A 23,687-nucleotide genomic window follows, 5' to 3' on the forward strand; every position below is an offset into this window, starting at 1 on the left:
CTTGACCAGTTTCCAGAAGCTTTATTGAATGATTTGATAGTATTTTTATGTCTACTAACAAAGAGAGTTTGGTAATATAATTGATAAATACGTCGATAATTGCACGGTTATTGACTTGGAAGCTCTGCTTGAACAGCCAATTTCACTACAGGCATCAGCTAAACCAACAAAAAGTAGATTTGACATTAGAGTATGGTCGACAATAGTCAAAAAGTTCACCATCAAAAAGAACATTTACGATTATTACAGAGAGTATAAAAGAAGTATTAAATAGTTCAAGATATCCACGAATCTGAGGAGATTATGAAAAGGAAACAATTCACAGCCTTCATGATCCTACATTTGCCCTTCACAAATAATACAATGGCTTCACTATAAGCCATCACATTAGTTTCGTAAACAACTCTCTAGCTAGCCCTTAATAACTCATTATAACTTCAAAAAAATTCCTTTATTCAAAAACTATTGAACCTAGTTAGCAGCTCTAGCTTTAGCCAAGGCTTTAGCAGTACCGTGCAAAGCATATCTGTGGTTTCTTCTGAATTTAGCATCAACACCTTTCAATGATGGGTACTTGTAGGTCTTTGGCTTCTTGATACCATTCTTGTGAGCCTTCTTGTTTTGGTTATGGTTGGTATGGTTCTTACTTTTAGCCATCTATTGTTTGTTAGTAATTGTATTCCTTTGGGATCCCATCTGTTCTGCTTTTAATGAGTGAGATGAAAATTGCCTCACAACTGGCTCCTCTAGCAAAGGGACTGCGAAAAGCAAAGCCCCTACGCTGTTTCGCTCCTTGCATTCATTCAAAAGCGATTGATGGATCTAAATCAACAGTTGAACATACCTTTGTTGTCTATTAGTTTGATTGTCTGGAAAACAGGACTGAGTAGTAAATAATTTTTCGTCCTAACATTAGAATGGTAGAGCATGGGAAACTTTGCGTGCGCGCCGCACAAATTTTCCGTATTTGGGATAGGGCTATGGCCCTACATCCATTTCAAGAGGTATCATTAGACTATGTTGGTAGGTGACGTTGTTCGGTGTAACCAAAGAGTTCAGTTAAGTGTGCCATATTTCGAGAGGTGAATTGGAACTTACATTGTATTACGGAGTTCTTTCAAACCAGGCATTTCTCGAATTATCTATTTAATCTGATTAATACTCTACTAGCTTAAGCGGCAGAAGCAGCAGCCTTGGCTTTCTTGGCTAATTTATCGTTAGCTTTTGAACCCATTATACCACCACCCCAATGTTTCTTATTCTCATCGTATTTTTGCAAGTAGTTGGCATCAATAGTTGAAATCAATTTTGATAATTCACCTTCATCAGCTGAAGAAACTTCAGTCAAAGCAGCAACTGATGAAGTCTTTTTGTGAACCAAAGTTCCTAATCTAGCCTTACCCTTGACGATGGCGTATGGGACACCCATCTTCTTACATAAAGCTGGTAAGAATACTACCAATTCAATTGGGTCAACGTCATTGGCAATAAGAACCAATTTAGCCTTCTTGTTTTCGATAAGAGATACAACATGGTTCAAACCATATTTGACAACAACTGGCTTTGGTGAAGCGTCCTTAGCGGATTTACCTTCAGCAACAGCAGCAGCCTCTTTAGTCAATCTTTCCTTCTTTTCAGCAGCAGTTTCTGGTCTGTACTTGTTGAACAACTTGAATGCTTGTGTAGCTGTATTTTTGTCGAGGGTGTAGTTGAATTGTGCAATTGAAGGTGGAACTTTCAATCTCAAAGACAAGATCTTCTTTTGTCTTTGCAATCTAACGTATTCTGGCCATTTAACAAATCTAGACAAATTTCTCTTTGGCTGTATCGATTGTCCAATACCAAAATTCTTTGGTGAAGACTCGAGCAAAGGATTCTTGACGGTGGTAGATTTGCTAGATTTGGCTGCGAATGGAGCTGGAGCAACTTTCTTTGAGGAAGGCTGTGTCATTGAATAAAAGTTAATAAAAAGGTGTTCTCAAACTTAATCTCAACAAACAGATCCTTTTTGTCCACTTTTACTCTACAGTATCATTAAACTGATACTCAGCCTGTGCATCAAGAAGCGATGTCAGGGGAAACTTACCATCACTCCACGATGCACAAACGCGTAAAGCGATAAATGTGACGAGGAGGAGATGTTGTTCCAGCAATTAACATACCATTATATAAGTATACTTTTGATAATGATGATAAAAGTGAAGTGTGGAAAAGAAAAGATTGAAATTTTTCAATTCGAAAAAGGGAAAAGAAATTTATTATGAAGAAGAAGAAGAGAGATGGTAAAAAAAATTTTCTCTTCTTCTCCAATGCACGACCTCAGAAAAATTTACTATAAATACTGCGCATTCCCCTGGTCTCCCTTATTCTGAAAACCAAATCTCTTTGCCATTTGGCTTAGATCCAGTGTAGTATCTGTTCTTTTCAGTGTAACAGCTGAAATGTCATCATTGATGACTTGAAATTGTTACAATATTGAATTTTTGGAGATAGGTGAGTTGGTTTTAAATGGGCTTGCTCATAATCAACTTGCACAGTGTCGTTGCCTTCATTGGCTCCTGACGCGAAAAATACACACCACTCAACTTATTTTTAAGTCTTTATAATCTGTGCCTCCATTGTTGTAATGGCGTCATGATTGGGATTTAAAAAAAAAGAAGAGTAAATGTGTGTTTAGTGAAGTGAGTGGTGTCTGTCTTTCTTCCTCTGATTCGACTGTCCTTCTCTATAAATCAGTTTGTTTATTGCCGCCACCTTCTCGCGCCATTTTTTTTGTAACCCTTTCCGCAAGTGACAGTGAGTAAACAATATACTTTATCTCTCTGCATATCAACAACAACGATGGGTCTGATATCCACAGCATCCGTCAACCTATTTCCAAGCCTAAGTAACCATGAAGGAGACTCTGAAAGTTCGGGGTCTCTACGGCGACTACGAGATGCATTTGGTAAAACAGAAGAGGTGGACTTATCCATTCCAGATGAACACATTGACATATCGACCTTCCTGTCTGAAGATGATGAGTTATCACTTGATTCAAATTTGATTACGGAAATGGCGGCCAACCCTATACTCGAAGATGGCAGATTTAAATACCTACGTACATACGAGCGTCTAGCGGCAGAAAGATTTGCCAGCAAGGAAATTGGCAATGGAATACCACTACAAACTATCGAGTTAAACGATTTCGATAAGTTCGTCAAAGAGAGTGCATTGAATGATAAAATACAGGGTCGAGTTCTTGCCAGGCTACCCCAAGGGCAGCAAAAGGAGACCATATTAAATGTTGTCAGGGAACGAGATCTCGCAAACGATTTCTATGCCGATGGGGCTGAAGCATCTGAATTCAAAAGCCGACGACTAAAATTCCATAAGCCAGACAAGGAATATACATCCGATGTGGAAGATTTATATTATCCAACTAACAAACACAGGCTCCACAGGAAGTTGAGTGTACGACATTTACAAATGATATCGTTAGGTGGAACTATAGGGGTCGGATTGTTTTTAAACTCTGGAAAAGCAATCAATATTGCTGGAGGGTTTGGCGCATTATTAGCGTTTGCAATTGTTGGAATAGTTGTCTTGTGCACAATGATGTCGTTTTGCGAAATGGTAACCTTTGTTTCTGTCATTGATGGTGTATCCGGACTAAGCTCGAGGTTTGTTGATGATGCATTTGGTTTTGCTACGGGATGGTTGTATTTCCTTAGTTTTGCCTTTGGAGTAGCTGGAGAAGTGGTTGCTGGAGTCATCATGCTCTCATTTTTTCCCCAACTCAAAACCACTTCGAGTAAAGGAGCTACAACTGGATTTGTGTTCCTCTTTCTTGGCTCCATTGTAACCAGCAATCTCATTGATATAAGAGTTTTTGGTGAAATTGAATACATATCAAGCTTGATTAAACTTCTTTGGGTTGTTGTTATGATGATTGTTATGGTAGTATTGAACAGAGGAGGGTTTGGTGGTCAGGCTTTAGGCTTCAAATACTGGATGCATCTGAAGTCAGACTTTGAAAACAATATAATTTTTGGCCTTTTTCGACCCAGTTTTAATTTATATGATAATGGAACAAGCCCACCAAGTGATGGGATCGAGGGCGACACGGGAAGATTTTTATCATTGATAACAGCAATTCTTGTTGTGTGCTACGCTTACAGTGGTACTGAAATTGTATGTATTGCCGCATGTGAAGCAAAGAATCCGAGAAAGGCTTTACCTTCGGCTATGAGACGAGTGTTTTGGAGAATTGTCATATTCTACTGCTTATCAGCTTTCTTGGTCACTTTAAATATTTATGCCGGTGATCCTAGGTTGCTCAGATACCTACTGGGTAAAACCGGTATTGATGCCTCCGACTTTCCAACTAATATCGCCATCCAAACAGTTGGTGGTGTACATTGCTCCAACGATTCGTCAGTGTTTGCTGGATATGGAAGTGGTGCTCAAAGCCCTTGGATTGTAGCCCTCCAGAGTGTTGGACAGTGTGATTTCAGTACTGTCACCAATGTATTTTTGGTATTTTTTGCAGTCAGTTGTGGCAATGCACAATTGTACGTCAGTTCAAGGACGGTTTACGCGTTGGCTTTACAGGGCAAGGCGCCTAAATTCCTTACATATTGTAACCGTAATGGAATTCCCTACAATGCTGTCATGTTAGCCGGTGCATTTGGACTATTATCTTTCACTTGTGTGTCTGAGTCCGCCACGGTTGTTTTCCAAAATCTAAACAGTGTGATTGCTTCTTCTGGAATATTTGTCTGGTTTGCTATGTGCTTAACATTTGTTAGATTTTACTTTGGACTAAAAAGGAGACCAGATATAATGAGTAGAAACGATCCATCATATCCTTATAAATCACCATTTCAACCATACACTGCCATTGTGGGCATGTGTGCCACACTCTTTATGGTATTAGCTATGGGCTTTGTTGTATTTTTGAAACATGAGTGGAATACGTTGTTTTTCTTTTCAAGTTATGGGTCATTGATGGTATTTGCAGTTCTCTATACTGGTTATAGAGTGATTAAGGGCTCATCAATTACCAGTTTGGATAGACTCGATTTTGATTCAGGAAGAACTGAAATGGACCGTTACATCTGGGATGGAGGAACAGATTACAACCACAAGAGTTTCAAGGAGGTATTACGTAAATGGCTATCGTTTTTAGCCTAGTTGAAATTCGTGGGACATCCCCCTCTCCTTTAATTGGTAGGATCGGTCCAATGGGCTTTACTTCTAGAACATTTGTCAATTATTACCTAATCCAATATTTCGCTTAAAATTATTACACAGAATCGTAACTAAACATAAATTCTGTTTTTGGATTGAAAATTGAAAATCATCCCACTAATTCATTTACGGCTGCAGCATCCCCTGTAACCACGGGATCATACATGGCAGCTGCCTTTAAATTAATATCCATCACTTACCGATCTCTAGATCCAATTGGAATTCTACCTTTTATTTCTTTTCTTTTTCCATTTTACTCATAGTGCATCGGGTAACCCACGCCTGGTTAAAATTTTCATTTGAAATTTCTATTGTTCTTATAGGAATAATACAAAATCGAAAAAAATTCAACACTAATATAAATTAATTTCATTAAAAAAAACAGGTCGTCGTCAATTGTATTAATATTTTACATTCAACACTACTAAGCTTCTCCTCCAAACTATGACTTGGGCAAGAACTAATTCCTTTCTCAAAGGTCGGGTTTTGAAACCGTTCTTACCAAATGAAAGACATCCACAGTTGAGAAGTCCCCATTTTAAAAATTTATACCCTGGTGATCAAGTATTTATCTTTGACATTAAGGATAACAAGTGGGCAAGAGGGTATGCTGTGGTAAAACCATGGCCTAGTGAGTACATTGCTACCTCGTGTAACTTGGATGAATTGCCGGTGCAGGATGTTCAAGTTGTGATTTTTCCCTTGGAGTTTGTCAAGATCACTGGTGAATTACCATACCCAGAGTTGGAGGTGAACGAAGAGTTCAACAATATAGTGGATGCGTCTGCTGTTCCTACTATTGCTGATTCGGAGAAGGATCACAAGGAAGCAACCAATGGTGTGCAAGAGGATTCAACGCCTCGCATTCCACCTTTTCCAAACAGTTACAACGAAGTTGAAGATTTGGGCGATGAAATCAAGTACACTTTGGAGTTACTTACCTCGCATATTTTTGCCTTGTATTCTATGGGAGAGTTTAGACTTTTCACCAAGTTGGTGCTGATTTATCATTCTTTGAATGAAACGAGGATCAAATTGCTGTATGATCTTTTGACAGAAGATGAAGCTCGAGTTGCGAAAGAAACTGTTGTTTTCTTTTTTAATAAAATCCCCAAATTACTAGCATCTAAAACGGCTAGAATTGATTCAAAAGCGTATGATTTGGAGAACGATGGCACAGATGTTTCAGGTTACAAGTCGATTTTGGCAAGAGATGCTTATAGTGGACGGGTACTCAATTGGAGAAACTCTAACCCTGCGTTGATTGCGTTAAACAGTGAGTTAGGTGCTCTCGATCAGAATTTCCCAATCAAAATTCATAACTACGTTGAAAAATACTCGTTGACGCCACCTTTGAGCAAAAATTTTAGACACGAGCCTCCGTCTCACATTTTGGTGGACTTCAAATCAGTTTCAGGTTCTTCTGCTTATCAGCCTCCTGGGTTTGCTGGTACTATCGCTTACATGTACCTTCGTAATTCACACAAGCGGTTAACAGAAGCTTTTGCTGTTCACACCGATTCAGTCGACGATTTGGTCAACGTTGAGAAAATTAGTGCTGCCTTGTTTAGAAATGTGCCTTCAAGTGAAATTGTGAACAACAAAGTTTTTCTTGTCACCGTTTTGACTGAAGAGGTTGATTTGAGCTTGAAGAATACTCAAGCACCACATGTAAGGAGAGTGAAGAGAGGCATAGCTGCAGGAGTGGCCGATATAACGAGAATTTTTTCCCGAAACACTGGATCGTTGCAGTCAGGTGAGGCCCATCATTTTTCAATAAAATTGTATGGATCATATATGAACAAGCGCGGCGATTCGGCTGATGGCAACCAGAACAATGGATGGGGAGAGCTTGTTGATAGAATTATTGCAGGAACAAGTCATGGGATTGCCGTTAACCCGAGGGCTGAAAAGCTTGTGGTCACTGTCAAAGAGTTCAAACATCAGTTCAGTACTTCTTCTTCGGATATGATTTCCGGTTCAACTCCTATTGCTAGAATCAAGCCAATCTTTTTTGATCCATTGGCAGAGAATTATGAGCGGATTTATTTGAGAATGGACAAAGTTCATTTGATCAAAGGTGGCTCTAAAGATGACTTGTTGACATTTGAAATCAGCACTCCTAATAATGAACTTATTACATTTGCCAAGGCCTCTAATCAATTGGAAAAAAAGCAGTGGCAATTTATTTCTGTTTTCTCAGGTGAATGTATTGGAGAAATTGTAAAGGTTAATGGCGTTTCATTAAAGAGTCCAACTAAAAAGTCGTTACGGGATGATTTCATTTTACTTTCATTTTATGTGAATGGTATTTTGGCCGGTGAGGGAAAACTTTTGTATAAATCGGGAAACAGGCTTGTTGAATTCAACAAAACCAAGCCTCACGTCGTTGAGATACTTTCCACTTCACAGCAAGCTCCTATTGCCCGCGTTGAAGTCAACACAGAGTATGTGGGAAAGGTTTACAATTCTGATATTTCCATTGATAACGTCTTCCAATATGAAAAGTATTTCAAATTAGGACAAAAGGGTCTTGACGAATTATCAAACTCGTTGGTGGTGTTTTGCAAATTGGAACTTCCGCAATTGCTCAAGTACTTTAGTGAGCTTTTGTCATCTTTGCTTGGAATAGTCCAGGGTGCATCTCACAACACTGGGCTGACCATTGAAATCTTAGAGGATAATACATTCAAAGCAATCACTCACTTGTTGGATACATTATTCGGAAAGCAAGAGGAATACTTTCATTTAATCGACGACTTCATGGCAAAACACAGATACTCAGAGCAGGTAGGACTCTTTTTGATAAACAAGGTTAGTGAAATATTTGGAAGAGCTACCGTCAATTGGAACGCGGTAGCTAGATCCATGTGTAGGGTCAACTCCGTGCTTTTGCGCATTGCATTGAAGACCCTTCAGGATACTAGTGAGCTCGATGCTACACTCAATGCGTTGAATGGCTTGTTCTTGTCGGTTGAGAAGTTTCTCTCTGTTGATTCTTCCGCCTTGGTGGACGATCAAGTGTTGGTTTTAGAGAGTCTTGACTATCTCATCAGCTTAAAATCGCGCATGGATGATCGCGACATCATGGACATGCTGATTAAGTTTATTGATTCTATTGGACTTCGTGGAATGGGGGCAGATGAATTGAATTACGATGGAACCGTCAAGAAAGCTACTAAGGATCACAAGATCCCAATCAGTAAGCTCCTTTTGATTTTGCGTTTACTCAATGGTCCACTTGCGGAAAATGACGATATAAGACATGTTATGCTCGCAAAATCAATTCAATGGGCAGTGGACGTATTCCTTGGACCAATGGATGTTGATGCTACTAGATTGGGTTGTAGCGTTCTCAACAGGATATGCACCATATTGTGGGAAAAATCATTACCTTTAGGTAAAGATTTAGATTTATGCTTCTCGTTAGCCAAATTTTTGCCAGCAATGGCTCGAACCTTCATTCGATACAACAAGTTCACTAGAGGGAACGGTTATTTCAAACCAAAACGTATCCTTACCCAATTGTTCCCTACTACCCACCCATTCAATTCATTTACCATTGATCAAGCCGTTAACGATGAGCTGTTGGTTGAGGTTTTGGTAGAGTTAGCTGCATGTTTCGCATTTATGTCAAAGATTGGTAAGGCGGCTGCAGGGAATGAGGGATTTGGAAGAATCTTGAACACCAAGATTGAGGGTGACTTTTTTGATCCAGCTAAATACTTGGCAGCGGATTTCCATGGCGAAGATCTCTTGACCATCATATCTGGAATCAGATATATAAGATTGGGAAAATATTTCCCAGAGGATAAGTGGTTATCTTTGTACGCAATTATTGTTGATGGGTCCATGTGTGCCTTGGAGTTGATAAGGCCATTGATTGTTTCATATCAACTTCCGCCAATTGAGGAGTCAGAGCATTTCGATAGGGTGTTATGGGGTAACTATTTGAAAGCGTTGTTGAAATTGGCAGTTCTTCCACCAGTGGCTGTTGAACATTTGTCCACTGTGCCTGGTAAAGCATGTTCTGAAATTACTCATGATGTACGTGATAGGGCCGCATACTTGATCAACGAAGCTTGGGACTCATTAGCTTGGAATGCTACAGAATCAGATGTTATCAGATTCAATTTGAACAAATTTGGAGGCTATCAAGTGGAGTTTATTGATGATGAGTTCAGCTTAGTTTCCGAATTAATATTGTTCGGACTTCAGAGAAATGATGAATGTCAATCCGTTTCTGTTAAAATGATTTGGTCAATTATGGTGTCTGAGTTTATCTTGAGTGGTGAATTGCGTGAAATCGAAAAGCAATGTCTTATTGGTCTTTATGAAGTCTTTCAAAAAGCTTCTTACAAGCCTACCAAACAGGATCAGGACAACTTTATCAAAAGGATGAAGGCAACCATCAGATTGGACCGCGAGGATGAAGCTTTTGGAATTTTCTATGACTTTATTCAAAATCTAACTGCCTTCTGTACAACATTGAATTATTATGCCAGTGTTCCTGTTCCTCCTGAATTTGACGAAGATAGAAGGTTCCACAACATCAAGTTGAGAGCGCAAATCAAGGCTGCAGGTAAACCCGAATATTTCAATTCGTTTATCGGAACTATGTACGATGATTACGTTAAAGTCAACGATTTTGTGCAAGCCGCATTGAGTTTGGAGCTATTGGCAGCTACATACACATGGGACCACAAGGAAATAGTTCCAGCCAGTTATAGACCAAAATTCCCTAAGCAGACTTCATTTGAAAGGAAAGAGCTTTTGTATAAAATGATGGCCACCAATTTCATCAAAGGAAAGAGTCTTGAAAAGGCTGCAGATGTTTTCAACGAATTATTAGATGCCTATCATGAACATACATATGATTTAAAAAGTTTTGCTTATGTTCACAACAAGTTGGCTCAACTTTACTTGGATTTGGAGTCCTCAGATAAACTAGAGCCTTCTTATTTCAGAGTTGAAGCAATTGGTACCGGATTTCCTTACTATATGAGGGTAATTTCACAAATTTATCAGGGTTTACCCTTTGAGCACATCACTTCTATTCATGAACGTTTGTTGAAGGTTTTCCCAGGTGCAATCATGATCAATGATGATGCTGAAGCGCAAAAGTTGAGAGATGATAATGCCACTGGAAGGTATCTTTTGGTGAAGGCTGTTGAACCGGTCTTTGAATTTTCAGATAAACTTTTTGGTACATCGTTTGGTGTGAGACAGTATGCTAGAAACAAAGATTTGAGATTCTTTAGGAGTGTGACAAAGATTCCAGGATCTACATCTGTTTTTGATTTATGGACAGATCAAACTACGTATGAATCGTGGTTGAGTTTCCCAACGTTGATGAACAGAAGCTTTATCAAGTCGTCTGAAACTGTTCGATTGTCTCCTTTGGATAATGCTATCCAAACAATCACGAAAAAGAATGACGACTTGATTTTGTTAGAGAACTTGATCAATACTGCCATTAAGGAAAAGACTGATTATCTGACCCATTTCAGCGACTTGTCTAGACAATTGAGTGGAACGGTAGATGCCCCCGTTAATGGCGGTATCGGGCAATACAGGTTGTTCTTTACTGATCCAAAGTACCAAGACAAAGCAGAAAATGCCAACAAGGCCGAGTTACTTGGTCAAGCTTTCAAGGATATGGCAATTGTGTTGAGCCGTTGTTTGACCCTACATGGTAAGTTGTGTCCTCCATCCATGGCATCCTCTCACGAAGCATTGGTGGAGTTGTTTGAAAAGAATTTCAGAGAAGAGATTCAGAGTTTGAAATTGAGAGCCAACCAAAATGAGGTTGCATCATCTAAAGTGTCACTCTTTCATAACAAGAGATCGGATGCCTCCACTTTCAATGAGAGGTCGTCCTTCCTTAGTTCGAACCAATATCAGCCGTCTTCAGCTAGTGAATCAATTACTGGAGTTCGGTTACAGCGGTCAAACACGCAAAATTCCTTACATTCAAACAGGTCTGATAATAAGTCAACTCATTCGTCTGGATATATAAGTGGGGTGGTGTCAACTAGTCAGAACAGTGGAGGGCAATCTCAGTTTTCGGGTTTAACTGGGAGAAAAAGCGTAGCATCCAGTGCGCCATCTAATAGGAACGCCCCCAAGAAGGTTACTGCACTTAATGGACGCTGGTAGACTTACATTAGTAGATGTATAATTAGAATCGACTGTGTTATAGTTAATAAAAAGATGTTTTGTATACTCTTTATGATCATTACGTAATACACTCATTATTGTGCTTGTAATTGGTAGAGGAGAGAGAGAGAGAGAGAAAAGCACAGGCAACAGAAAGGAAGAAAGAAAAAAAAATTCTAGAGCATGAATTTCATTGAACAAACTATCAACTATACCAAGATGTTTAGATTCACTGCTAGATCTGCTACACGCTCATTGAGATTGCCAGTACAAAAGGCTGCATTCGTTACCCCATTGAGATTCTATGTAGCTCCACCAATCACTAGAGATGAGGTTGTTAATCGTGCGTTTGAAGCATTGAAAACAGTTGCTACTTTACAAGGATCAAACATATCATTGGAAAGCTCATTCCAAAAGGATTTGGGACTAGACTCATTGGATACCGTTGAGGCCTTGGTTGCTTTGGAAGAGGAATTTGATTTGGAAATCCCTGACAAAATTGCTGACGATATCAAGACTGTTGGTGAAGCTGTTGATTACATCTTGAAAGAAGAAGTCAAAGAGGATGCTTAAGGGGGGGAGAGATATTATCGTGGTAGAATTCAGGAGAGAACTGATGTGTATACATTTAAATATCAACTCAATAAAGTTGACTTGAATTGTGACGTAGTAAACTTAAAAATGCCTTGCATATGCAATCGTGATTGGATAAGCCAATCCGTTCCCCCTTCTGATTATAAACTTACTCAGGTTGTGTTAGAATCAATTTCAGTGAGAAATTGGTTCATCTACTTTTGTTGAAACATTTGATCAAAAGGTCAAGAAAAATAGACTGCGAGGGTCACACAACAATTGTCAGCACACACCTCTACTTTTCTCAAAACGCAATCACATATACAATGACAAATGTTCCAGAAGTAAAGTCTGCTACAATTGACAACGAGGAGAAACACGAGCATGATGCTGATGCGGTTCTCTCCCATACAGAAGAAGAAGACAACACTCACGATGAAGAAGAAGAAGAAGAAGGTGACAACAATCAAGAGAATGATAATGGGGCAGTGGAGTACCCAAGTACGGTATTACCTGATAACAATGTACAAGAAATTGAAGCAGACTTTGATTTGACTGCTGGTTTAGATCCCGATTCTGAATTTATCGATCTTGTTCATTTAAAAATTGGCTCACTAGAAGATTTAAACTTGTCACGATTTAAGAAATTGGAGTCATTGTGTTTACGACAGAACTTGATAACTTCGATAGTTGGTGTGAAGGATATATCACCTACCTTGGAAGAGTTGGACCTTTATGATAATAGAATTAACCACATCTCCAGTTCGATAAAGCACTTGACAAATTTACAAAATCTTGATTTATCTTTCAACACTATAAAGAATATCAAAAATATTGAAACATTGGTTAATTTGGAAAATTTGTACTTTGTTGCTAACAAGATAAGAGAGATCAAAAACTTGGGCACATTGACCAAATTGGTAAACTTGGAATTAGGAGGAAACAAGATTGAGGTTATTGAAAACCTTGATAAATTAGTGAACGTTACACAATTATGGCTAGGAAAGAACAGAATACATAAATTGCAAAACTTGGGCTCATTGGTTAACCTAAGAGTGCTTTCAATCCAGTCAAATAGAATAAGAAAGATTGAAGGCCTTGAGAATTTGAAGAACTTGGAAGAATTGTACTTGTCACATAATGGGATTGAAAAAATTGAGAATTTAGAGAACAACACCAATCTTCAAGTTTTAGATGTTACCTCCAATAAGTTGGCTGACCTATCAGGATTGAAACATTTGACAAAATTGACAGATTTTTGGTGTTCCTACAATCAAGTGCTGAGTTTCGAAAATGTCGGCAAGGAGTTGGGAAAATTGCCTGATTTGGAATGTGTTTACTTTGAAGGAAACCCTATTCAAACTGAGAATCCTACAGCATATCGCAGGAAGTTGAAGTTGTATTTGGGTCCATCGTTGAATAAGATTGATGCTACATATATTCATGGATAGTGTTTGTATGCCTAATAATGCAAGTGGCGGCCTGAGTCTGTATTGCTTTGATTGCTTTGATGTAGTTGCTCTACATGATCATACATACAAAAGTCGTTATAAAAAGGAGGCTTTATTCATCCATATTTTTGCTATCTTTTGGATACAAGCATGTTTTCTTCTTGGGGTAACTACATTGATCACGAATTGGACAAGATGATGTCTCGACCACGCAAGTACACAAATTCAATTCCTCCACAGTATAATCCTAGAAGGATTGCAGAACGTACCATGCCAAAACAATATCATCCTGGGCAGGATGAAGAGAGAAATCATTTACCACTCAGTTCAAGACATTCAGGGTCTGATCTTTGGGATAGAGACCATCATTTTGTTGATGACTTTTGGGATAAGTTCAGTTCGGGTAAATACTTTATTGGCTTTGACGACTCTTTACATACAAAGGAGAAGGATGACAAGTATTTGGTTTCTTATGACGACCCTGGATTGAAGCAGGATGAGGTCAAGGTTGATTTCGATGAAGAGGAGAATGAATTGGTAATTCACGTTGATCATGAAGACCGTACTAATGATCATGCTAGTTCTAAATCTTATCTGAGCACGATGAAATTTGAGAAATCTATTAAAGTGGATGACATTAAAGCTGAAATTGATGATAATGGAATCCAATTGGTGTTGCCTAAAATGCATGCAGATAACGAGCATATCCATCACGTTGCAGTGACTCGTAGTGATAATCTCTCTTTAGGAAATTGAAGTATGATGATTTAGTGTAAACATATGATTCGCTCATCTAGTGATTACTCTTTTCTTTTTTTGGTTGCAAAAGCTGTGGAATTACAAAAAAAAGTAAATCTCATCCACTTCATTTCTCTTGATTATACTTACCAAGCTTGTTACAAAATGAAGGAAAAGATGAGAGATTTGAGAGGAAAGTTTCTCAAGATATTCCAAAAGGATAGGGAGAAAGAAGCACTAACTTTGGATAGAGCTGTGTTTGACAAGTTATATCAACCATCAACAAATGACAACTCCTTGTCAGAATCATTGAAAAGCAAATTGTTGCCAAGCTCAAACTTTGAATCTGAAGCCACGGACGAGTTCATCTCCCCAATAAGTTCCGATTTCCATACATCTCCTGAGAATAGAGGGTTCTTCTCACATGAGACAAACGACTACACTATGGATCAGTTGTGCAACATCATCGAAAAGGAAATTGACGATATCCAAAGTCCGAGTCCACAAGATGCACATAGTCCTCATCGATTCCTCTCTGATTCGAGTTTGGCCACAATTACGGAGATACAAAACGTCAAATTTGATCACAATTGGGGTACATTATACAATGTCAACCAATATCCTTCTGACCCGCATCAGTGGTCGTTCTACGAGACAAGAGCAGCAAGTGTTGATACAAAACCACCCAGGTTAGTCAAGGTTATCAAAAGCAAAAGTCGTTTCTAAATACTATGTAAGCTTAATCCAATTTATTGTCTTCTGACCTGTAGTTATCCAATACTATTCTGTAAATGAATGATGGTGCAAACCCACCCACATTTGTGATTACAATATCAATATGTTCTGGTCGAACATAGTCCTCTAGGGGATTAACCACCGCTTCGACATTATCAACCAAGTCAAAATCTGTATAACTGAGTACTTTCCCTGAGTTTCCTACTTCGATTAAATCGTTCCTCGTGAACGGATATAATGGCGACAATTTGTACAACCCTGAAACGGCAAATACTGGAGTTCTGTGTTCCTTGGCACATTCAACAGCACTTGCAACTCCACTCAGGGATAAACAGCCACCGTTTGCAAACACTGCATTGGTGCCGATAATCACTTTACCTACTCTGGACATTACAGCATACACGGTAGTGTCAGGTATTATCACCGTTTCTATATTATTTTCAGCCAAAGTTTTGGCAAAAATTTGAGCCTTTTGTAAATCATTAGGAAAGTTTTCGGTAACCAAAACGGTGAATTTTCTCTTTAACCGGGCCTTTAGAAGAAAATGCAAGACGGTATCTGATGTAGGAGTAGGTGTTAGCAACACTTCATTATCATGAATCAAGTCAATTGCCATATTGTTCAAATCGTCGTTGAAATTGGAGATTTCATCAACCAAGTCTCTTATACCTTGAATTATGATACTTCTCATATCGCTTGACTGCTTTTTTGTTTGCGTTGCACCCTGTTCCTTTCTATTCTCTTGTTTGTTTGTAGTTGTAAGCAAACTAAACATTGAACTCATCATGGGCACATTAGAGTTGATATTATTCTCCGTTGTTGCATTTGTCTCCAAGCCTGTCTCAATCTCTTCACGAATGATTGCAAGAACACGTCTCACAATATTTCCAGGGATAATCTGACAAGGATTTGCCGTGTATAAGATGGTTCCAACTTTTCTAATCAAACTTATCAAGTCATATGTATTGGTCCATCTTGCTGCCGATATGACTTTCATCAACAAGTGAGCAATTACTAAGGCAACTTCTTTATCATCATTGAGCTGGTGTCGTTTGAGGGTAGCCACTACCGGGTTCAATAGCGCCTGTATCTCTGGCGTTACTGAAGACATTGTTGACAGGGAATGTAGTGAGTCAAGTTACAGGAAGATGTGAAAAAAAAAAAAAAGTAAAAAGTAAAACCAAATCCTAATGAATTTACACTACAATTTTATGCTTAAACTTTTCAAATAACTTATACTATTTACATTATTAAAGCTTGATACCAATGTGAATACTAGCAACTCCAAAGGTCAAGTTTTCGTATCCTGGTTCGGGGACATAGAATCCTGCCTTTTCAATCATAGACTTGAATTCCTCTTGTTTAGGAAACTTTTGTATACTTTCCACCAAATACTGATAAGAGTCTCTGTCATTGGCAATTAATTGACCCATTAATGGTAGTAACGAAAACAGGTATGCTTGGTAAGCGTAGTCTATAACCGGGTTTTCAACTTGGGAAAACTCCAAACATGCAAAGATTCCGCCTGGTTTCAATACTCTGTAGGCGGTGTTTAATCCCTTTTGTATATCGGTAAAGTTTCTGATTCCGAATGCAATAGTGTATACATCTTTTGAATTGTCAGGAATTGCATCCATAGTTTCACCATTTTGAACAAGAAATTCAACACGATTCTTACCTTCAGCAGCCCACTTCAGTTTGGCGTATCTCAACTCACCTTCCTTCAACATATCAGGGTTAATGTCAGCCACGGTGATTTTGCTTTCAACGTCACCAAATCTCTTTTCGGCATGTTCTAATAACCCAAATGCAATATCTCCTGTACCTCCAGCAACATCAAGAAACTGCAATGGTTCAGATGATGAGGGTCTCATTCCGGCATCTAATCTGTTAATAAAGTGATGTTTCCATAAACGATGAACTCCCATTGACATGACATCGTTCATTAAATCGTAATTTGATGCAACTGAAGAGAAAACCCCACCCACTAAGTTTTCCTTTTCGGCGCGATTGACTGTCTTGTAGCCAAAATGGGTAGTGTCGTCTATTGGTGGAGTCTTTCCAGAATCATGTGATTGTGGTGGTGGAGGCGGTGGTGGCGGTGGTGGTGTGGCACCTGAATAAAGCCTTGAGTGTATTACTCGTAAGGCAATTGGTTCAGCCAGTTTTGCAACTGACTTGAGTACAGTGCTTGCAAACGATTGGGCAAGCATCTTTGGGGTGTTAATTTAGCAATAGAGTAGTTGAGTGAAATTTGGTGGAATTCTCTCATTTTTTTTTTTTGTTCGTCGTTCAGGGTTTTTGAGTCTTCGCGAGCGATTGCTATAACAAAGTAATAAACTACATCTGCTAGTTACTCTATCACTAATTTTTTGTTTTTATATGTATAAAAATCTGTAAACAGCTACTAATCTCAAGCTTGAACAATTCTAACAGTGTTGGAGTGTCCGGAACCTTTAGTCCATCCTTGCACAGTGACAATTGAGTCACCCTTGGAGATGATACCCAAGTCAATAGCTTCAGATACGGCCCATCTCAATCTGTTTTCGACATCTTCTTGCCAGTGAGCAGCTTTCTCTTTTTGATATACGAATGGGTAAACACCTCTGTACAAATGTGAGTATTTAGCACTTCTTTCATTTCTGGTAACCATCAAGATTGGAACATCTGGCTTGTATTTGGAGACCAATCTGGCTGAAAGACCAGAGGTTGACAAGACAACAACGGCCTTGGCGTCTTGCTCATAAGCAGCAGAAACTGCAGCAACTGCACAGGTTTCACTAGTTGGTGTTGGTTTCTTAGCCAAAGCTCTCAATTCATTGAATAATTGTGGATAAGCAATGGCCTTTTCGGCAATGAGACACGTGTTGTGCATCATTGAAACAGCTTCGTATGGATAATTACCTTTAGCAGTTTCACCTGACAACATGACACAATCAGCACCATCCAAGATAGCATTACCAACGTCTGAAACTTCAGCTCTGGTTGGCCTTGGGTTGTAAGTCATTGACTCCAACATTTGAGTAGCACAGATGACTGGCTTAGCAGCAAGATTACATTTTGCAATCAATTGCTTTTGAACAACGAAAACTTGTGGAGCTGGGATTTCAATACCCAAATCACCTCTAGCAACCATAACACCATCAGTGGCTTCCAAGATGTCATCGAAATTGTTAACACCTTGTTGGTTCTCAATCTTGGCAATAATTTGAATATCTTTACCTTCTTCACCAAGAACTTTTCTAATATGTCTGATATCGTCTCCTGATCTAATAAAAGAAGCAAATACCATATGGACCTTGTTTTTAACACCAAATTCAAGATCAGAGATATCCTTTTCTGACAAAGCTGGTAAATCGACATCGGTACCTGGCAAGTTGACACCCTTGTGTGAAGAAATCTTACCAGAGTTGATGGATCTAACCTTTAAAGTTTGGTCGTCAACTACTTGCACAACTTCAAACGACAAAACACCATCATCAACGTAAATAATCTTTCCAGGTGAAATGACTTTGGTGATGTTTTTGTAATCAATGTACATGACTTCATCGTTTGATTTCAACTTGTAAGCATCATCAGTGGTGAAAGTCATGTCATGTCCTGGTGGAATTGGGTAATCCTTGTCATCAATAGTGGTTCCAGTTCTGATTTCTGGACCTTTAGTATCCAAAGCAATAGCCAATGGTCTTCCTCTATAAACTTCTTCTGATTTGATACAGTTGTCAATAACAGATTGATGATATTCATAAGAACCATGAGAAAAGTTCATTCTAGCAATGTTTAAACCAGCTTTTCTCAATTTGACCAAAGCTTCGACACTATTGGTTTTGGGACCAATGGTACCGATAATTGATGATCTTCTCAAGTATTTGTGAGGAGTTTGCTCAACGTTCAAGTTGGCTAACCAAGATAAGGATGACTGAGACATTGTGAGATAGCAATTGGTGGTTTATAGTAAATCAGTTTCAAATAGAAAAAGGATCAGTTTGGAAGAAGGAGAAAAAAAAACAAAAAACCTTTTATGGGAAATTCGGTATCAATTTATTAAAATCAAGCGTTTTAAAATTTTTAGAATCTCATCCTTGTAAATACACAAAATATGTAAGAAAAGCAAACAAAAGAAAAAAATTGGGAAAAACTCCGTAAAGGAGTGAGCCGAAGAAATAGGTACAAAAATGGACTAAACTTTTAATTGTACACGTTTCTACTAAAGCAAAAGCACAGCTTACATCAGAAGAGGGGAAAAATCTGATTACATAATCTTTTAACAATCTATCGGGCGACGGTTGTCTGCAACGGACCATTGTATTGACCTTATGGATAACAGTTGGCCTAGGGGGGGTGTCTGCTTACACATGCATTCACTCTTGTAACAACATTCTTTGTAGAGACTTTGTGGTGAATATATTTGATGTTGATCAGACAGGTTCTTCCATTCGTGCCATTTCAGTATTTTTTTAATTCCGATGATGCAGATTTGGCATAAATTGCAACCAAAAAAAAAAAAATAGAACAAGTAGCCAAGTGTATTTTAGAAAAAAGGTCACCACATGATATACTTTGATACGGACACCGTCGTCTTATGTGGGAATAACTCGTACGTATCAGATCTGCGGAAAGGGACTGACCAGAGTGTAAAGTCGTCAGAAGACTCGCGACACTCCATTTCTGACATTCAATTCGCGACTTAACAAAAACACTTTTTTTTCATTCCATCAAATCAACTCTCAATACACTCTACCAAATCATAGTTCCAATCACATGCGATGGTACTACCGATTATACTCGGTGTTGGCGTGACAGTCATAGCCCTCACTGCAAAAGCGACAATTTCTGCATACACCAGGTATACGAACTTGACACCATCCATGATAGCAACCTTAAACAACATCAAGCTCACAAATCCTATTTTTTCTACACTCAATAAGTCAGATCCAAACTATTTACATTCCAAATTTCTACGCCTGAAGTATCCCAATCGAACATTTCTAACCCCAATGACTGAACAGGAAGCGCTATTGATTTTGGGAATCGAGGGCGATGATATTTTAAATGTTGATAAAAAAATGGTTAGAGATCGGTATCGAAAATTGATGGTTTTGAATCATCCGGATAAACAAGGAAGTCAATATCTAAGTCAAAAGATCAATGAGGCGAAAGATGTGCTAGATAAGAGCTACATGGTGAATAAATAGCTAATTCAATAAACGTTTATCATTCGTAAAATGAATCAGAATCACGTGTATATCACGTGAGCGTCCAATTTCAATATTGGAAGTCTGAAACGGGCAAAGTTCAGCTTGTGTAATACCTTAAGGAGACAGATATTGCAATGTGCTTCATGTATAAACTCACAGTGAGTCAAATCTCCGCAATTTGGAATACTTGGACAGGAAAATATTTTCCGAACGCCCGAAACACCGCTAGATCGTCGAACCATTACACAATGAGTCATACTTGAAGTAGTAAACCACTTGCTTCGTTGGGACTGCCCTTTTTTGAAGATACGTAATCTTAACTGCATTATATTACCGTTTGGCAACCGAGGAGAGCTTCAACTGCTTATCTTGATGTGAACTGTTAGAGCGAGGGCGAAGTGGTGATCCTGTATACAAATACTTCTATAACTCCTTTTCCAATTTTGTGCTATCGACTGGACAAAAGCGATCCATCCCTCTCGCATCCCTTCTCTGATATACATACATAAGCCAACGTAGGTATGGTCTAAACTACGACCGCAGTTGCCTTGAAGGAGCCGAGGAAGCAGAGCGTTCTGTAGTGAAGTGGAAATAATATCAGTTGTGAGACGTTTCATTATAGGGAGAGAGCTTCATACGTTATTGGATGGAGAGAGAAGATTCAAGGTTGACTCTCTTTCAGAATCACCTTCCTCTAGTCCTTCAGTTTTAATGGAAATCTTTTGTTTCACGTTTGATTTTAGGCTTAACGGAGAAATGTCAATCGATAAGTTACACAAAGATCGCCTGTTATGACGAAAGAAGCAAAAAAAAAAGAAACGAGAGACAGAGGCACATGATTGCAAATTTTTTTTTCAATTTTCCACATCTCCGTTTGATACGATCTGGCGATTAACACAAATTTAAATCATATTTTATCAACCTCTTTCTCCTTTCACTTTCTTTCTTTCTTTCATTTCACTTCTTCAACCAATACCCAAATACAACCGCAATGACATCTAAAGCTAGTAACGCAAATCGCGTATGTGAACATACTGACAATAGTCACGATGAACTAATATCTTCATTATCCTCAACTTCAATCAACACATTATTTGACAATGAATCACAATTTCATTCAGCTTCTTGTCTTCCTGGTTCATCAACAATCACTCCAGTTGTATCAAATGAATATTTAGAATGCCAACGAAACAAGACTTTGGACAAACTATTTCATCCTATTATCAAACAACAGGAGCTACATCAGCAATCTCGCCAACCATCAAAAGAACATATGAAAGTGGTGGTGCTACTAGTTGGACTCCCTGCAAGTGGTAAATCTACCTTGTGCCATCAGATCAAGGATTATATCAACGCAACAACTGAATATAAATGTGGCGTCTACAATGCTGGAGACGTGCGAAGAAAGAGGTCGATAACGTTTAATGATGCCAACTTCTTTGACCCAAGCAATGAGTCTGCTCAACGTGATCGAGATTTATATGCCGCCATCACTTTGAATCATTTATTATCGGATCTTGACAAGGTTGATATTGGATTCCTAGATGCAACTAATACAACTGTTGAGAGAAGGCACAAGATGTTGCAACATATAAGGTCAAAGAACGTTGCTGTTGCCATTCTTGAAGTTGATAGTGTTTTTGCTGACTTCAATATCATCAGTGGCAAGCTCAACAATGCTGATTATGTTAATAAGGACAACAAGATGGCTTTCAGAGATTTCAAGAATAGACTACGCCATTATAAGAGTGTGTACGAACCAGTCACTTGGGAAGAGCTAGATAAGTACGGAGATCAAGTGACTGCTTACATTAAATGTGTTAATGGTGGTGAAAGCTTTGACTTGATCAAGAATAAGGAGGCAGAAGAAAAGGAGATGGAAGAGACAGGTAAAGAATCAGAGTTTTGGTATTTCAAAGTATTGCAGCAATTTATTGACCAATATGATCAACTGATTGGAATAGAGTACCGAAAAAGAGCAAAGGAATTTCGTATAGATTTATAGATTATACATTTTCCATGACTGCATTTACATTATTATTCAATGTGTAGTACCAAGCTCCCACCTTGTCATCTGTGTAAACAGCATCTTTCCACGCCATAGGGTCATTGGGTCTTGCCCGAGACCAAAATCTGGCAGTTTTATCCGATCCTGCTGAACAAAGAAGATGTCCCATAGGGTGGTACTCCAAAGCATGAATTGCCTTTTCATGAGCGTATGGTATACGATGTGCTGCTTCGATTGAACCTGCCTCGTTGGTTATATTATTATTGGCCTTTTTGGGAATCGACTCATTGGAGTCTGGGATATAGGAATTTAGCAAATAGTGATTGATAGCACCATTGAAAGCCGCTGTGGTTAACAATGATGCATGAAGTGGATGCCATGCGCAACACGAAAGATCGGTTTCCGAATCACGAATCACCAACATATCCTTCATTGCAGTTAAATCAAATACACGACAAGAACGATCTCTCGACACCGATGCTAATAATCTCTTTGTTCCACATGGTTGAAATCTGGTAGTATTTACTGTGTGTTTGAATCCGTGCAATGTAGCAATGCATTGTGAAGCTCGAGGATCCCACAATTTGACTAAATTGTCTTTGGACCCACTAACAATGAGACCCAATTCGGGATGCCAGTCGGCACTTTTGACTTCCCAATTGTGTCCCGTCAAGGTCCTTTCTTCCTGACCATTACTGAAGTTCCAAATCTTTATCATTGAGTCATCACCACAAGTTAAGAATTTCGAGTCATTTGGAGAAAAAGCAATGTCTCGTACCCCATTTGAATGAGCAGTTATGTTGTTGACATTGTTGAAATTTGGTTGCCAGTATTTGACAGTTCCATTTTGGTCTCCACTTAGTAGCCACTCGTCGTTATTGGAATACTGCATTGTCAATATAGGACTTTCATGAGCTTGCATAATAGTTTCGAAATTAAATGTCATTCCATTCCATAAAGTAAATTCACCCGAGTGTGATGCCACCAATAGCCTTCGTCCTTCTGGGGTCCACTTTACAGTATTAATTGAATGCTTGACTTTATTCGAACTCAAGTGGGCCAATTTAGTTGCCAAATCTAAAGCCCCCAAGTTGTTTTTATTATTCCTTCTGTCCAAATTGAAGCTTGATGAGTATGCCATGGACGGAAGTAAATCAATCAAATACGAGCTTTCAGGTCGTACCACACCAATAGGTTGTTGATGATCAACACCCATGGACTTTTCAATAAACCAACGAGCCATATTATTTCCATGATCAACAGTTCTTCGAAAAGCTTGTTTCTTGTCTTGACTTGCAAGTTGGTGGTCAAGGTTTTGCAGAAAATTCAGTGATGAATCTCGCTGGTTGAATGGTTGCTTATGTATCCTGCCACCTTGTTGGTGGTTCTGATACGAGTTGTACGACATGGGGAGACTTGCTTGGTTGGTTAAGATGAGTGAAGAAATGTAGTGTCGAGCTTTTCTGAAAAAAAAAGTATGGTGCTACCAAAAAGTTGTGAAGACGTTGTCAACCTCAAAATGTAATAGCAATGATTGAAAAGAGCTACTAGGATTGTGTAACTTACTTCGAGTGCAGAAGGGGACAATACAAC

At 38.8% G+C, this 23,687-nt stretch overlaps 14 protein-coding genes across 14 annotated transcripts; 8 read left to right on the forward strand and 6 right to left on the reverse strand. All coding sequences in view use genetic code 12, as the record gives it.

Moving 5' to 3' along the window:
* Positions 1 to 471: 471 nt before the first annotated feature.
* RPL29 (60S ribosomal protein eL29) lies at positions 472 to 1,011 on the reverse strand (the record flags this gene model as incomplete). The annotated part of the gene is made up of 2 exons (XM_067694158.1): positions 472 to 657; positions 991 to 1,011. The coding sequence occupies 2 exons, from the start codon at positions 1,009 to 1,011 to the stop codon at positions 472 to 474; spliced, it is 207 nt and encodes a 68-aa protein (XP_067546506.1).
* A 160-nt stretch (positions 1,012 to 1,171) lies between these two features.
* RPL82 (60S ribosomal protein eL8) lies at positions 1,172 to 1,951 on the reverse strand (the record flags this gene model as incomplete). Its single annotated transcript, XM_067694159.1, has 1 exon — positions 1,172 to 1,951. The coding sequence occupies one exon, from the start codon at positions 1,949 to 1,951 to the stop codon at positions 1,172 to 1,174; it is 780 nt and encodes a 259-aa protein (XP_067546507.1).
* Positions 1,952 to 2,841: 890 nt separating this feature from the next.
* SSY1 (Ssy1p) lies at positions 2,842 to 5,175 on the forward strand (the record flags this gene model as incomplete). The annotated part of the gene is made up of 1 exon (XM_067694160.1): positions 2,842 to 5,175. The coding sequence occupies one exon, from the start codon at positions 2,842 to 2,844 to the stop codon at positions 5,173 to 5,175; it is 2,334 nt and encodes a 777-aa protein (XP_067546508.1).
* A 501-nt stretch (positions 5,176 to 5,676) lies between these two features.
* On the forward strand, positions 5,677 to 11,391 carry DCK1 (guanine nucleotide exchange factor DCK1; the record flags this gene model as incomplete). The annotated part of the gene is made up of 1 exon (XM_067694161.1): positions 5,677 to 11,391. The coding sequence occupies one exon, from the start codon at positions 5,677 to 5,679 to the stop codon at positions 11,389 to 11,391; it is 5,715 nt and encodes a 1,904-aa protein (XP_067546509.1).
* A 219-nt stretch (positions 11,392 to 11,610) lies between these two features.
* Positions 11,611 to 11,964, forward strand: ACP12 (acyl carrier protein; the record flags this gene model as incomplete). The annotated part of the gene is made up of 1 exon (XM_067694162.1): positions 11,611 to 11,964. One exon carries the CDS (start codon positions 11,611 to 11,613, stop codon positions 11,962 to 11,964), a length of 354 nt encoding a protein of 117 aa, XP_067546510.1.
* Positions 11,965 to 12,290: 326 nt separating this feature from the next.
* On the forward strand, positions 12,291 to 13,415 carry SDS22 (type 1 protein phosphatase-activating protein; the record flags this gene model as incomplete). The annotated part of the gene is made up of 1 exon (XM_067694163.1): positions 12,291 to 13,415. The coding sequence occupies one exon, from the start codon at positions 12,291 to 12,293 to the stop codon at positions 13,413 to 13,415; it is 1,125 nt and encodes a 374-aa protein (XP_067546511.1).
* A 150-nt stretch (positions 13,416 to 13,565) lies between these two features.
* HSP21 (Hsp21p) lies at positions 13,566 to 14,171 on the forward strand (the record flags this gene model as incomplete). Its single annotated transcript, XM_067694164.1, has 1 exon — positions 13,566 to 14,171. The coding sequence occupies one exon, from the start codon at positions 13,566 to 13,568 to the stop codon at positions 14,169 to 14,171; it is 606 nt and encodes a 201-aa protein (XP_067546512.1).
* A 147-nt stretch (positions 14,172 to 14,318) lies between these two features.
* Positions 14,319 to 14,879, forward strand: I9W82_005030 (uncharacterized protein; the record flags this gene model as incomplete). The annotated part of the gene is made up of 1 exon (XM_067694166.1): positions 14,319 to 14,879. One exon carries the CDS (start codon positions 14,319 to 14,321, stop codon positions 14,877 to 14,879), a length of 561 nt encoding a protein of 186 aa, XP_067546513.1.
* Positions 14,880 to 14,892: 13 nt separating this feature from the next.
* Positions 14,893 to 15,999, reverse strand: GCD7 (translation initiation factor eIF2B subunit beta; the record flags this gene model as incomplete). Its single annotated transcript, XM_067694167.1, has 1 exon — positions 14,893 to 15,999. One exon carries the CDS (start codon positions 15,997 to 15,999, stop codon positions 14,893 to 14,895), a length of 1,107 nt encoding a protein of 368 aa, XP_067546514.1.
* A 139-nt stretch (positions 16,000 to 16,138) lies between these two features.
* COQ5 (2-hexaprenyl-6-methoxy-1,4-benzoquinone methyltransferase) lies at positions 16,139 to 17,101 on the reverse strand (the record flags this gene model as incomplete). The annotated part of the gene is made up of 1 exon (XM_067694168.1): positions 16,139 to 17,101. The coding sequence occupies one exon, from the start codon at positions 17,099 to 17,101 to the stop codon at positions 16,139 to 16,141; it is 963 nt and encodes a 320-aa protein (XP_067546515.1).
* A 200-nt stretch (positions 17,102 to 17,301) lies between these two features.
* On the reverse strand, positions 17,302 to 18,816 carry CDC19 (pyruvate kinase; the record flags this gene model as incomplete). Its single annotated transcript, XM_067694169.1, has 1 exon — positions 17,302 to 18,816. One exon carries the CDS (start codon positions 18,814 to 18,816, stop codon positions 17,302 to 17,304), a length of 1,515 nt encoding a protein of 504 aa, XP_067546516.1.
* Positions 18,817 to 19,885: 1,069 nt separating this feature from the next.
* Positions 19,886 to 20,354, forward strand: MDJ2 (Mdj2p; the record flags this gene model as incomplete). Its single annotated transcript, XM_067694170.1, has 2 exons — positions 19,886 to 20,071; positions 20,316 to 20,354. The coding sequence occupies 2 exons, from the start codon at positions 19,886 to 19,888 to the stop codon at positions 20,352 to 20,354; spliced, it is 225 nt and encodes a 74-aa protein (XP_067546517.1).
* A 723-nt stretch (positions 20,355 to 21,077) lies between these two features.
* On the forward strand, positions 21,078 to 22,091 carry I9W82_005035 (6-phosphofructo-2-kinase; the record flags this gene model as incomplete). Its single annotated transcript, XM_067694171.1, has 1 exon — positions 21,078 to 22,091. The coding sequence occupies one exon, from the start codon at positions 21,078 to 21,080 to the stop codon at positions 22,089 to 22,091; it is 1,014 nt and encodes a 337-aa protein (XP_067546518.1).
* A 1-nt stretch (position 22,092) lies between these two features.
* I9W82_005036 (cleavage polyadenylation factor subunit) lies at positions 22,093 to 23,502 on the reverse strand (the record flags this gene model as incomplete). Its single annotated transcript, XM_067694172.1, has 1 exon — positions 22,093 to 23,502. The coding sequence occupies one exon, from the start codon at positions 23,500 to 23,502 to the stop codon at positions 22,093 to 22,095; it is 1,410 nt and encodes a 469-aa protein (XP_067546519.1).
* Positions 23,503 to 23,687: the final 185 nt, after the last annotated feature.

Source organism: Candida metapsilosis (assembly GCF_017655625.1).
Source record: "Candida metapsilosis strain BP57 chromosome Unknown scaffold7, whole genome shotgun sequence".
Taxonomy (NCBI): domain Eukaryota; kingdom Fungi; phylum Ascomycota; class Pichiomycetes; order Serinales; family Debaryomycetaceae; genus Lodderomyces; species Lodderomyces metapsilosis.